Source organism: Macaca thibetana, chromosome 10, assembly GCF_024542745.1.
Source record: "Macaca thibetana thibetana isolate TM-01 chromosome 10, ASM2454274v1, whole genome shotgun sequence".
NCBI classification, from domain to species: Eukaryota; Metazoa; Chordata; class Mammalia; order Primates; family Cercopithecidae; genus Macaca; species Macaca thibetana.
This window is the reverse complement of record NC_065587.1, coordinates 67,408,232-67,422,681: the sequence shown is the minus strand read 5'-3', so window position 1 is coordinate 67,422,681 and position 14,450 is coordinate 67,408,232. Positions and strand designations below refer to the sequence as shown.

The window sequence follows — 14,450 nt, the reverse complement described above, 5'->3', positions numbered from 1 at the left end:
TACTAAAAACAAATACAAAAAACTAGCCGGGCGAGGTGGCAGGCGCCTGTAGTCCCAGCTACTCGGGAGGCTGAGGCCGGCCACTGCACTCCAGCCCGGGCGACAGAGCGAGACTCCGTCTCAAAAAAAAGAAAAAAAAAAAAAAAAAAAAGAATCTTTCTTCTTTCTGTGAATCTTGTTATTGAATTTTCAGATTATCTAACACCCTCTGCAGAGAAGGACTCATTTTCTAGCACATTAATCTGATACAACTGGCCTACAAATAACATGATTCTGTCCAGCCCTCAAGAAAATCCCACCACCTGCACATTGATCAAAGCAAAGTGAGGGAAAATGTTCTCCTTGCCTTACCATTTGTCTCTTGGATACGTGATGTTGGAAATAAACAGATTATTGAGATTTTTTTCTTACCCAAAGTTTGCAGACATAGAGCTTTGTTCAGCATTAATAAAATATTTATCCTGGCTGGGCACAGTGGCTCACACCTGTAATCCCAGCACTTTGGGAGGCTAAGGCAGGCGGATCATGAGGTCAGGAGTTCGAGATCACCTGGCCAACAGAGTGAACGATGTCTGTACTAAAAATACAAAAAAAATTAGCCGGGCCTAGTGGCAGCCGCCTGTAATCCCAGCTACTCGGGAGGTGGAGGCAGGAGAATTGCTTGAACCTGGGAAGTAGAGGTTGCAGTGAGCTGAGATCACGCCATTGCACTCCAGCCAGGGTGACAGTGTGAGACTCCATCTCAAAATAAATAAATAAATTAATTAATTAAATAAAACAAAATATCCTGGTTACCGGTTACTTTAGTATTGGGCTTATTTTCCATGTAACCTGCATTAGAGTTCTGCAAACACTACAGATGTCCTTCTTCGGCATTTTGTGGTCAGAGTGATGAAATGAAACCACTCTCAAAGCCTTGTCTTGGGACATCGGATTTGACAGCAGCCGAACCTGTCCTGCAGCTGTGTTTGGATGGTGGGGAGTCATTCAGCCACCCTGGCCTGCCTTTGCTGCACAAGAAATAAGCTAGTAATTCAAGTATATGTATTTTTAGTTCTAACTCAAGCTGAAGAATCAAAGATTGCTGGGTCCTTGGCCCTTCCTTGCTGCTGCAGATAAATAATCTGGTGAGCCATGTGATTTCATGTTGCGCCACGTGCCCAGCCATAAAACAGGGATAACGGTGCTGCCTAAGAGGCGGAGGCCTTGAGAGCTCATTGCTTTGTGCGGAGTGCTGAAGACTGACAAATGAAGGGCTCTAGGCACGAGGCGGTAGGCTGCTTCACCTGCCAGGCGGTGAAAGGCAGGCCTGAACTTCCATCTCCTGCAGCACTCAGAAGAAGCTGGCTACATTCAGAGGCCCCCACCTGAAAACTACTAATGAAGCTGAGGAAGTCACATCCAGCCCCATTGTAAGCAGAGGCCACCTTGATCTTGGCCCTGCCCCAACTGGACTCCCAGAGCACCCTGGAGACAAACGCCCTCCACAGTCCTTCCTTCCTTTGGAAGCTGCCAGAGCCTCACCAGGGCAATTTCTGCATCTCATGTCATGAACTTCGGTTCATCCACAGATACTCACCAGGTGCTTATGCACCCAACACTGGGCTTTCCCCCTTTTGCTTCAGCAACAGAACTCCTCACATTCTCTGCTGCAGCCGCTGCAGCCACACCAGCCCCTCAAATCTCTTGCAGTCTTAGTCTTGGTCCTCCCTTGAGCCACAAGGCCTTTGCATAAGCTGTTCACTCGGCCTGGAACTCTCTTCCCTTCAGATTCCACTCTCAGCTGAAGCACCCCTTTCTAAGGCACAGCTTCCCTGATCCCTGCCTCAGTCCACCCTCCAGCCCACCCTAAGTACCCCCAGTGCCACAAGTCCTTCTACACCATCGCAATGCCCCATTGATCACTTCCTCCATTGTTTATCACCGTCTGCTGTGAGCTGGGCATTTGTGTGCGATCCTCTGGCTGGTGTCTGTCTCCCCTAGATCAGAAGAAAATACAGGGATGCCAGCCGGAATCTCAGCACTTTGGGAGGCCTAGGAAGGCAGATTGCTTGAGCCCAGGAGTTCGAGACCAGCCTGGCCAACATGAGGAAACCCCGTCTCTACAAAAAATTAGCCAGGCATGGTGGCAGGGGCCTGTAATCCCAGCTACTTGGGAGGCTGAGGTGGGAGAATCACTTGAATCCAGCAGGTGGAAGTTACAGTGAGCTGAGATTGCGCCACTGCACTCCAGCCTGGGTGGCAGAGTGAGACCCTGCCTCAAAAAAAGAAAAGAAAGAAAGAAAGAAAGAAAGAAAGAAAGAAAGAAAGAAAGAAAGAAAGAAAGAAAGAAAGAAAGAAAGAAAGAAAGAAAGAAAGAAAGAAAGAAAGAAAGAAGGAAGGAAAGAAAATCTAGGGGTACTGCTGTTTCTGCTAATCCTGTTTCTGTGAGCCTGGCTCACAGAACAGAGCTCCATAAATATTTGTGGAATGACTGAATCCTCGTTAAAGCACCTAACCCGTAGTCTTAACTCCCCTCCTTCCATTGACGCAAGTGAAGATACAGTAAGGATTTTTAACCAAATCAAATATCTGATTCTTTAGTAAGAGATCACAACTTGCACGACACTGACCACTACTGGTTCTAGGGGTGACCTGAATTTAGTGCCATTCTGTAGGAAACAAAACCCGGGGGCTGTGCGCCCCGCTGTTTGTGCGGTTCTGTGCTCCATTCTTCCTGGGTACAGATGAGCACGGTGATGACTGTGTTTACGAAGCCAGGCGCCGGGGACAGTGAGGATGGCTACAGGAAAGAAAGGCCACAGATTGCTCTTCAGCAGCAGTCAGAGGAGACCTAACGCAGAGGCCGAACAGTGGTGCTGGGATTCTATAACCAACAACAAAAGTGACACCTCATTACCGACACTCCTGCAGCCCAAACTACTTTGCCTTTGTGCATTGGAAACCCAGCCCAAGTCCATTTTCCCCACTGGAATTATTTGTGATGATGTGAAGTTTCTTGGAGATGCAACCATCCCAGAACAGGCACACTCAGATGAGAAGACACGGGAGACACAGTTCTAGCAAACAGTTCTACCGCTCAGAGCAAAACCTATGTCACACAGCCTCTAGGGTCTAGGCACAGTGTGGGGACAGGAGGGCTGGCCGCCCCGCCTCTCGAAAGAAATACACAGCTCTGGAGGTTCAAGCCACCCGGCTGAAGTCCTCATACTGGGTATCACACCAGAGATGCCACCTGCACGTGCCCTGCTACATCACCATGGATCTGACCGAGGAGCCACCACCCCCTCGGAGCACGCATGCTGGGGTTGTCAAGGAGACCAGCGCACAGGACAGCTGCACCCAGGGCTGGAAGTCAGACTCCAGTTCTGCCCCATCTTTCAATGGGAGAGAAAGAATCCAGTCCCCTGCTAGGGCCACAAGGACATGATGGGTTTGGATGTCACAAGAGACGAGAACACTCCAAGCCGAAGGCAAGAAGTGATTACCCTGGTTTTAGGCAGTGGCGGGGGAGTGGAGGTGGAGAGGAACTCACCTAGTCCTTCTTTGAAAGACAGTCAGGGTACTTGCTTTGCAAAGGGTTAGGAGGTGGACTGTGTGGGAAGGCAGGCGAGAGGGAGTTTCTTTTCATAGCCTGTTTCCATGGTGTCTCATGGCCCTTGGCAAACCCCAGCTGGGGAGGCTTGGACAGCCAGGAGGCCCCAGGGCCACCCTCCAAGGACTATCCTCCTAGTCCATCTGGGCCCCAAGAGTGACAGAGGCCACAGGCAGGCAGCCACTCTCTCTTGCCTCCCTAGGGGAAGGTGGCCAGAGGCCAGCGATAAAGGGCAGAGCAGGGAGAGAACAACTCCAGGGGCCAGGGCTGCGGCTCCCTCCCTTCCACGTCCCCTCCTCCCCCTCCTCCCGTGAGCCCACCCAAGGGGAAAGTTTTCTCTCTGAAGACCCGCAGGGCTGTCTGCACAGGAGACCCTCTCACGAGAAACACATTCTTGCCTGGACAGCCCAGATAACCAGATAAGGGCCTCTTTGATTTCCCATGTGTTTACACAAGCTGTGGCCCCAAGTCTTGGAAAGAATCAACCACTGCCAGGCAAGTCAGGACGCCTCCAGGTGGGGTGAGGGGACAGGGCTGCCAACGCCTCCAGGTGTGGTGAGGGGACCTGGCCACTGACACCTCCAGGTGGGGTGAGGGGACACGGCCGCCTTACCTGCTCCTGGGAATTCATCACTCGAAGCTTCATCTGCTTCAGGTAGGTGGAGGTGAGGGGCATGTTGTAATCGATAATCCCAGAGACCAGTGGAGATGGAGGCTCGTTTTCTGGCAGAAAGAACAAAAGGAAAGCCCTTTCAGTCTGTCGGTCTGTGCTGCAGGCCTGTCACCCACAGGGAGCATTTAACAGAGCCCGTGGAAGAGGAAGCCACCTTGGAGGAGAAGGGACAGGTCAGAGGTTGCAGACTCTGTGGCTCACCCGCATCTGGCCCAGAGATGTGGACTGTGTGGTGTCAAAAATATTTTTTTTATTAGATGCCAGTGTTTTAGAGATTTCATATGTTAAAAAACAATGAGGCCAGGCGCGGTGGCTCATGCCGGTAATTCTAGCACTTTGGGAGGCCGAGGCAGGAGGATCGCTTGAGCCCCAGGAAGGGCCACAGGCCCCAGGAGTTCAAGACCAGCCTGGGCAACACAGGGAGATCCCATCTCTACAATAATAAAACAAATTAGCCAGATGGGTGGTGTGTGCCTGCAGTCCTAGCGACCTAGGAGGCTGAGGTGGGAGGATCGCTTGAGCCCAGGTGGTCAAGGCTGCAGTCTCCAGCGAGCTGTGATGGCACCACCGCACTCCAGCCTCAGCAGCAGAGTAAGACTCTGTCTCTAAAAAACAAACAAAAAAACCCCAACAAACCCACCCCCTCAACACACACACTCGTATTTATATGAATTTTTGGCTTCTTTGAAGAGCATAAGGTCTGGCCACATGAGGCCCCCACTCCCGAAGGCAAGCAACCACTGCCGCTTCAGCAGCCACTTCTTTTAGGCACGGTATGTGGCTCCCATTTTGCCACAGTCCCCACCACTCCTTATAGTATTGCACAGCTTCGCTCATTTGCAAGTATCAATTATGATACTTGCCAGATCCTTGAAGGCATCTGTGTTTCCAACCATTGTCTAAGTCAGTTCTCTTCCAGGTGAACATATGCCACTCTCACCCCACCCAATCCTGCCACCCCACAGCATCCCCCAAAAACATCCTCAGGTGCCATATGGCTCCCAGGTCTGAGTCAGGCCTTCAGTAGCCCCCAAATTCTGGTTCCTCCTTCATCATATGCAGAGGAACAGTCTCCTCCCATTTATTCCTTTGTTGTCCTGAAGATCAAAGTGATGCATGTTCTTTTTGCAGAGAATTTGCAAAGTGCCGAGAGATGTAAAGAAAAAATTTAAAAACCGTAATTGCACCACGCAGCCTGGCATATGCTTCTGTTTATTTTTTCCCTGTGATTTTTCTTTTTTTATAATGCCCTGTGATTTTTCTTTTTTTTTTTGAGACACATGATCTTGGATAATGCCGGATACAGACTGAATTCCAGTCTGCCATTTTAAAAAGTAGTTTTTTTTTTTTTTAAGAGACGGGGTTTGGTCTCGATCTCCTGACCTCGTGAGGTAAAGTGCTGGGATTTTGAGCCCCAACATCAAAAAGAATTTTGTCATAGGTATTTTCCCCAACATCGAGAATCTTACTTTGCTTTGTAAGTAGAATTTTTATGGCCATGTAATAGTTTACCATAATTTGCTTAAGTTACTACGTAATGATTGGCTTTTTAGGTTGTTTCCCATTGGGGCTCTTATAAACAGCACTGCAGGGGACATCCTTGTGCATAAATATTGCTCCGTATTTCTGATCTTATTTCTTGCCTTTTTGGAACAGATTACAAGAAATTAAAAGGTAGGGACATAATTTGATAACCATTAAAATCTCTGGCCAAGCTGCTGTAGGAATTGTTTCAATTATTTGTTATCTGGCCTCCTCCTCCTTCTTCCAAGGACTTCAGGCCAGATTCATTTTGCCCCAGGCCTTTAATCAAAAGGTGCCCCTGGTGCCTAGTCCCACTGATGGGTTGGGATTTCCGTGGCATGAGGAAAAGTGGGAGCAACTTCTAGACCAAGCGCCCTCTACCATCACAAGGAGGCCCAGGAGACAGGCTGCAGGGTGACAGGGCGGAGGTCCGGGAGGTCCAGAGGATATCCAGGGGTGACTTATACTACCTGCCCCTCCAGAGCCATAGCCCAAAAGGGTCCCTGCAACCTTGAAAATGCGATACCAAGGGCAAGAAGCCAGACATAAAACGACAACCACTGTATGATTCCACTTACACGAAATATCTAGAATAGGCAAATTCAAAGAGACAGAAAGTAACTCGAGGTTACTGGGGGCTGGAGGCTGAGGGAATGGGACGTTATTGCTTAATGGGTACAGAGTTTCTGTTTGGGGTGATGAAAAGGTTTTGGAAATAGGTAGTGGTGATGATTGCTCAACAGTGTGAATATAATATCTTTAAAATGGAACAATTAAGCCAGGCACAGTGGCTCACGCATGTAATCCCAGCACTTTGGGAGGCAGAGGCAGGAGGACTGTTTGACCCCAGGAGTTCAAGGCCAGCCTGGGCAACATAGTGAGTCCCTCGTCTCTACTAAAAGGTAAAAAAATGTTAGCTGGGTGTGGTGGTGCATGCCTGAAGTCCCAGCTACTTGGGAGGCTGAGGTGGGAGGATCACCTGAGTGCAAGATATTGAGGTACCACTGCATTCCAGCCTGGGTGAGAGAGACCCTGTCTCAAAAAAAAAAAAAAAAAAAAAAAAAAAAAAAAAAAAATATATATATATATATATATATATATATATATATATATATATGAAAGGCAAGTTTTTATGCTGTAAGTATTTTACCATAATTTAAAAAGAAAAAAAGTCTGCAAACAAGGGGTGAAGCTACCCAAAGAGGACAAGGGAAGTTCCTGCTTGGCAAGGATAGGAACAGCCCTGCAGAAAAGGTGGGGACCCGGAGTAGCTGGGGCTTAGAGGATGGAGGTCCGCTTTGACACTGTGTACTTCTGGTGACTTTACAGATTGAATAACATTTTGAATCAAGTTTTACAGAAATGCAGAACTTAGTTTTGCTCTTTAAAGCTACCCTGTCACACATAGAATGTTTCATTCTTTGTTGAGGAAGAAATAGATGTTGGCTGGGTGTGGTGGATCACACCTGTAATCCCAGCACTTAGGGAGGCTGAGGCAGGCGGATCACCTGAGGTCAGGAGTTTGAGACCAATCTGACCGACATGGTAAAATCCCGCTCTATGGCCGGGCACGGTGGCTCACGCCTGTAATCCCAGCACTTTGGGAGGCCGAGGCGGGTGGATCACCTGAGGTCGGGAGTTCGAGACCAGCCTGACCAACATGGAGAAACCCCATCTCTACTAAAACTACAAATAAAATTAGCTGGGTGTGGCGGCGCATGCCTGTAATCCCAGCTACTCAGAAGGCTGAGTCAGCAGAAGCGCTTGGACCCGGGAGGCGGGGATTGCAGTGAGCCAAGATGGTCCCACCTTACTCCAGCCTAGGCGACAGAGCAAGACTCCATCTCAAAACAAAACAAAACAAAAACCACGCTCTACTAAAACTACAAAAATTAGCTGGGCATGGTGGCACGTGCCTGTAATCCCAGCTACTTGGGAGGCTGAGGCAGGAGAACCACTTGAACCCGGGAGGTGGAGGTTGCAGTGAGCCAAGATTGCGCCATTGCACTCCAGCCTGGCAACAGAGCGAGACTCCGTCCCAAGAAAAAAAAGAAAAAGAAAAAGTAAACGTCACTAATGGAATGGCTAAGAAACTGGCCTGACAGGACCACCCCCTCCTCCTCCCTTTTTTAAGAGAGCCTTCCGCTTGGTTGGGTGGCAGGGATCCTCCGCACCGGTCGACGCGGTGGCAAACTCAAATGGGTTTCCACCCCACCATCAACCTAGATTTGACTTTCTTAACCTCAGTGGGGTTTTGAGCCCTAGTCCCATACATTGACCAGGCCGGATGCGATATGTCAGGCAGACAGTCTAGTGATGACATTGAGACGGTATCACTCAGAAAAGCCGTGGGTCCTGTTTTCAAAGGTGGATGTTCGGACTGAGAATTCTGCCATTTCTGTTTCGTCTAAGAGGAGGCTGTCTGGTGAGAAGCTGTTAAGCATCACGGTGAATGTGAAGGGTGCCCATCGCTCTCGTGGCCCCGGTCGACCCTTCGTTGGGTGTTGCAGGGATTCTCTAGGTTTGGGAGGCATGGAGGCGGGCAGCTGTGTTCTTTCATTGATGGTCGCCCCTGTCCTGACTGCAGTGTCATGCTGCATGAGAAAGTATCTTTAATAAAGCTAGTGACAGGGTAGCTTAGGAAAAATAAAACAGTGGCCAGGACAGTACCCTTGGGAGGCGGGACAAGAGGTCTTCCTTGGCCTGTACCTGCCCCAGCATCTCCAGAGATGAGAAACCACTTCCGGTGCCTGCAGGTGAGCCAAGAGAGCTCAGAAGAGGAAGGCAGGATGCCCTGGTCTTGGGGAAGCTGGAACATCCCAAGCAGACCCCTAAACCTATCGGAGAACACCTAACATTGCTGTAAGGTGAAATGCTGGATTTTGCCGTTCCAGAATGAGAGTTCTGTGAGGACCTCGGCGGGGAGGGGACATTCTAGGTGAGGAAATGAGCCATGGAGCCACGGGTGGGAGGTCAGAGCTGAACCACACCATGGTGAGGAGAAAGGCAGGCAAGCTTTTCAGCAGTGAGGAGCCCCAGGTGTTCTGGACTCAGTAAGTGGGTGCACACTGAGAGGATGGGCTTAGCAGGAAAGAGAGACGGAGCAGGGGCCAGTGGGAACCGCAGAGTCAGATGCTCACCAAGGAGAAAAATGCCAGGATGGGGGACGAGCTCAGGTGGAAACGTGAACAAGGAAGAAGTGGGTTCCTTGGGCTCCGCTGAGACAGGCTGCCCCCCTCTCCGCCCCATGATCACCACGGGGTGCCACACTCGAGCCTCCACAAATGACCTGACGGTGCAGCACTGCTGGACTCTGTTGCCATGGAGAAGAGTGAGCTAGGAGCTAGCAAGGGTCACGGAGCCTAAATCATCCAGCAGGTTGCTGGCAAGAGAAGCACAGGAAGTGCCCAGAGAGATGTTTCAAAATCTCTTTGCCAAGAAAAATGGAAACCAGCCCAGGCACTAGACCTAGTTTTATGCAATCTCGAGAATAATCAATGATGTGGGTGCTTGGGCCAAGCCAAGTTGTCCGCTGGCCTGTGCAGCTGGGCGCCAATGGCACTCATCAACCAATGCAAACTTCAACCACAGGAGTGACCCTCGTTTCCTCGCGGGAACACCAGGTGGTGATTCTCACAAGCTTTCACCTACAGCACGAAGAACTCTCGGTCCAGAGACAGGTATGAAAGATCTTCCAGGCAGGGGTGGGCACTGAAGGACGTGTGCACGATGGGGGCCTGGCACAGAGAGGCCGTGAGACCAGCCAGCCTCAGGGGGTTCAAATTTGGAAACAGAGATCCCAGGCCTGAGGCCAGCTCAAAAGCCGGCAAAAAAATCTCCTTCCTGGGGAAGTACATCAATGAATGGGCAAGTCTTCACGGAGTGCTGACGTGCGTGCATTCGGGGCGGGGAACGTGAGGAAACTGTGTGCGGGGCAGTCCCCGGGCTCAGGAAACAAGGGTGAAGGATGAGCAGGGTGGGACGGATGTGAGGCCATTAGGGTCACTGGAGGAAGAGCTGAGAGGGCCCCGGAGTAGCTCAAGGAAGCTTCATGGAGAGGATCTGAATGGGACTCATGATCTATTGCTCAGCTGACAGCTCCTGAGCACCTGCTTAGGGCTCCATACACACCCTCTGGTTAGAGGCTTCCAGGAACCTTGTGAGGTGAGTGCTCGTAGTAATACCCTGACTTTACAGATGAGGCAACAGCACACAGAGGAGTTATGCAACCTTCCCACAGTCCCACAGCAAATGAGTGTGAGAGCCGGGAGAGGCCAGGCCGGCAAGGAGGAGCCAGGCATGGAGGCCTTGGAAACCATGCAGAGGAGTCTGGGCCTGGTTGTGAAGGGGCGGAGACCCAAGTGGACAACCTGCCTGCTGAGGAAGAGTTGGCATTGCTGCCCATTGGCTACTCCCAGTTTGCAACCATGCAACAATATTTTGTCACATCAAAGAAAACAGAGACATGCCTCCAAAGGTCCCTTTCCACAAGAGCTGGGCTGGTCTGAAGTCACACCTAGTTTGCATGCTCTGTCCTCAACTCCTCAGGGACTGGTGGAAGAGTAGTGTGGAGTCAGGAGGCCCTGGAATTTCCCGTCCTCAGACTTTCTGATCCTCTGCCACCTCCTTTGTTTATGCTCCTGGCACTGGGGGAGGGCACGGGGCTGTCCAGGCCCCCCCACTCTGCTGGGGAGAGACCGCTGAGCAAAGAAGGCCACTCTACTTCCTTTGTTTCTTTTTAACATGAGGCCAGGAAGTCAGGCATTCTCCCAGTAGCCCTCAAAGAGCCTCCATCCTGTCCCCTGTCCCCACTCCCTCCCACCTTCCTGGGGCAGGAACACTGGGCCTGTCTCTGGGGCTGGTGCAGGCTCTGCTTTCCCAGCAGCTGGAGAGGGAGAAGGGAGGGCTGGCAATGCAGGGGTTCCTGGGAGACAGCAGGATATAGCTGCATCCAGAGGCCAGCATGGCGGGCAGAGATAGGACCTGCAGGCTTTCAGTGGGGGCAGGAGGCGGGGAACCTGGGGACGGTCCAGGAGGCAAGTGCCTCTGGCCACTTAGCAGACAGTGGAGCCTTTCAGACTCTAAACTCTCCACTGGCAGCTTCCAGAAACCAAGACCTTCCCTTCTAACCCTGTTCAGGGTGTGGACCCAGCGTGCTTGCCTGGCAGGACTGGGGGCCACATCTGACCCCACCTGGGTAGAAGCAGACCTTGTGTCTCTGTGGGGCCACCTGGACGTTGGCAGCCTCGTGTCTGGGCACCACAGGCCACGACACGGGCTGGAGGCAGGAGGCAGGGTGATGCTCCCCAGGCACCCGCTGCATTCCAGGTGCCCGCCACAACAGGCTCACCCTCACCACCCTGAAAGGATGGCATTTCTTCCACTTTGCTGATGAGAAAATGCAGTTTCCTGCCTGCACTTCTATCTCCTGGGAGAGCCTGGATGAATGATTTCACCTCAACGCCTCTCTGTGCCTCAGTTTCCTCACCTGTAAGCCAGGACTAACACCTCATAGGATACTCGTAACTGTCATGATCAGGAGCTGCTCAGAGAGGTTCCCTGTCCTGCCGAGGGACACGTAGTGGGGAACAGGGCTGCACATCAGACCTGCCTGACTCCAAGGCCATGCCCTTCCATGCGCCACTTCCCCGGGCTCCTGCTCCCTCAGCGTCTTCTCCTCGCCCTGCAAAGGGAAGCTCCGCTACCTGGGACAGAGAGGTGGCATTGTGCCTGAGGATGGGGGAGGATGCGTGAGAATGGGCATGGTGCTCATCTTCTGTCCGGCCTGAAGCAAGCCCCAGGAAAGATAGGCTTTAGCAGCGAGCCCACAGCGCTGGTTTATATTCTAGATGGCTCCTGGCCTGTGTGCTCCCTCCCTCCCTGGCCTCTTTCTCCTCCCTGGGGGTGGGGCGTGGTGGTGGCAGCCAGTGAGGAGAGGAAGCAGGCCACTGCTGTGCTCTGCGTTGCCCTCCTGGCCACACAGAAGCCCGCAGATGAGGCGTGAAGCCTGCAGCATGGGGAGACAGAGCAGCCGTCAGTGAGGAGTGCAGAGGGAGCTGAGGAACGCCCTCCACACTGCAGTGGGATGCGTGGCAGGGGAGGGGAGTGGATGGCGCCTCAGACACCCCAGAGCAGCCCACAAACGGAGCCCCTCTTGGCTTCACCTCTGTTCCTCCAGGCAAGCAATTCTGTGTCTGACTCCGCCAGTTGCTATGGAAACAACGAGGACAGGAACAGGAGGGGACAGGCGGATGGGTGGGCAGGAACCAGGCAGCCACCACTAGGACACACACCCCTGGCCCCTGTGGCCTAGACCCCAGCAGGGTGGAGAGAGCGGCAGGGAAAGCCCTCCAGCCCATCTGCAGGTACCAAATGCTGTCTTGGCCCAAGCGTTGCAGCCGCTGCCTGGCCAGGGGCAGGCCACGTGGGTAGCAGCATTCAGGATCACTGGCTCAGGCATGCATCGTGGGAGTGTCCCGCGTTATCACAGGAACCACAATAGCCACAGCTCTGTCTTCCTGTACCAATGCCAAGTACAGGGACTAACTCACATCTTGGTAGCCTTCTGATTAACCCCATTTCACAGATGAGGGAACTGAGGCTCAGAAAGATGAAGTCTCTTGCCCAGGACACACAGTAGCTGAATGGCTGTGTGGCCCTGAAGCCCTGTTCTTAACATGGGAACCAGCATTTATGAGGGATTAACTACATCCATTCCTGCCCCTCGTGCTTTGAAGTTGGCCCATGTGCCTGATGAAACAGCCGTGGCCTGATGGCTCCCAAGGGCATGGGAGCCTCTGGATTTGGTGAGTCAGCTGCTGTCAGAAGCCATTCACGTGTGTCAGGGACAACGAACACGAGCAGAAAGCCCCGCTTGACGCCCATGCTCCTCATTCTTTGTTGTCTGTTCAGGCCTTGCTGTGGATTTTTCCTTCCCCAGATTCAATGGATGCTACTTGAGTGCCGCCTGGATAAACGGCGCACCCTTCATTCGAGTCTATCTCCATCCTCGGGCAAAACACCCACTGACTTCAGCACCTTCCAAAGGCCCAATGCCCAGGAGCTGGCACGATGCACCAGGCAGTCCTGGAAACCCTGATAAATCGCCCACCTGGGCACCATTTCTCAGGGCAGCGTTATAATTGTACCAGCCAAATGTGCTGGGCCGCCTCACAGTGCCAAAGCCACCTGCAAACAGATGGGCCCCCAGATTTACTGGAAGCCTCTGGGATGTTCAGTTTGAAGGGGTGTGGGGGTACTGAAGCGAGGTCCTTGCTGGTCTCACTGGGCAGGACAGAGCTGGAAGGCATGGACGTCAGTCCAAGGGACCAACTTTGGTGGTCATGAGTGCTCTGGGCATTTTATTGTATTTATTTTTTGAGATGGGGTCTTGCTCTGTCATCCAGGCTGGAGTGCAGTGGCATGATCATGGCTCACTGCAGCTTCCACCTCCCGGGCTCTAGCAATCACTCCACCTCAGCCTCCCAAACTGCTGAGATTACAAGCATGAGCCACTGTGCCCAGCCTGCCCTGGACATTTTAAATTCTCACCAGTCGGCCGGATGCCGTGGCTCACACCTGTAATCCCAGCGCTTTGGGAGGCCGAGGCAGGCGGATCACGAGGTCAGGAGATTGAGACTATCCTGGCTAACACAGTGAAACCCTGTCTCTACTAAAAATACAAAAAAAAATTAGCTGGGCATGGTGGCGGGCACCTGTAGTCCCAGCTACCTGGGAGGCTGAGGCAGGAGAATGGTGTGAACCTGGGAGGTGGAGCTTGCAGTGAGCCGAGATCGCGCCACTGCACTCCAGCCCAGGTGACAGAGTGAGACTCCGTCTCAAAAAAAAAAAAAATTCTCATCAGCCCCCCATGGGTTTACTGATCAAAGGCCACATGGGTGTGCACAGGGTGGAAACAAGCACCAGGGAAGACATATCATTAGCAGGTATGTGGGTGGGAGGACGCATGCACATGTCTCAGGGAGTGTACAGGCCAGACCACGGCTCGTGCACGGAGAAGCAGTGGGAGGCATGGATGGAACTTTGCGAACAGGGTAGGCTGGCCATTCCCAGCTGGAATCTGGCTGTGAGGAGAGGGGCTGTCCTGGGCCTCGCGAGGCAAGGGAAACATGTTGTTTGCTTTTTTGTTTCGTATGGTTGGTTTTTAAGTGAAACTTGAGATTTAAAAAAAGTTAAACAAAACAAAACGAGGCTCTTTGGGCAGCACCACGGACCCATACTGGCCTCTGGGGCTAGCAATAACAGCTGCTGGACACTTTTCTGTGCCAGCAAAAGCTGGCATCTTCAGGGACAGTCTACTCTCAGCCGGCCCCCGCCCTAGCCCTCCAGCACGCCACCCCCACTACCTTTGGGTTCCAGGCCATTGGAGTTAAAGTGCATCCTCTTCTGACACTCTGTACAGCTCATCAGGAACCGGGTCACAGCCTCTCTCGGGAGGAAGGCATAGGTCTCTGCGATCTGGAGGAGACAAGAGCTTCACTTGTTATATGGATCCGTGGGGAGGTGACTTGGCCATGAGGTCACCAAGGTCTGAGCTTTGGTGGCAAGCGCTTTGGCTCTTGCAAGGAAAGTCAGGGATTTCAGGAGCAAGGGGCAGGTGTCCTGGATTCTCAGCTGTGGAAATGAGACAGTACTTTC

General features: G+C 52.2%; 2 protein-coding genes across 6 annotated transcripts in view; both read right to left on the bottom strand.

The window, feature by feature from the left end:
• Positions 1–14,450, bottom strand: part of DUSP15 (dual specificity phosphatase 15) — a 746,139-nt gene that overhangs the window by 640,067 nt on the left and 91,622 nt on the right. The gene's annotated exons all lie outside the window — the stretch shown is intronic.
• NOL4L (nucleolar protein 4 like) overlaps positions 1–14,450 on the bottom strand; it is a 147,040-nt gene that overhangs the window by 66,343 nt on the left and 66,247 nt on the right. For all 5 annotated transcript variants that reach the window (XM_050807078.1, XM_050807079.1, XM_050807081.1 and 2 more), the window contains exons 3-4: positions 14,159–14,270; positions 4,209–4,318 (exon numbers count right to left, since the gene is read on the bottom strand). In XM_050807078.1, coding sequence (XP_050663035.1) covers positions 4,209–4,318; positions 14,159–14,270 — 222 coding nt within the window. The remainder of the gene's footprint in view (positions 1–4,208; positions 4,319–14,158; positions 14,271–14,450) is intronic.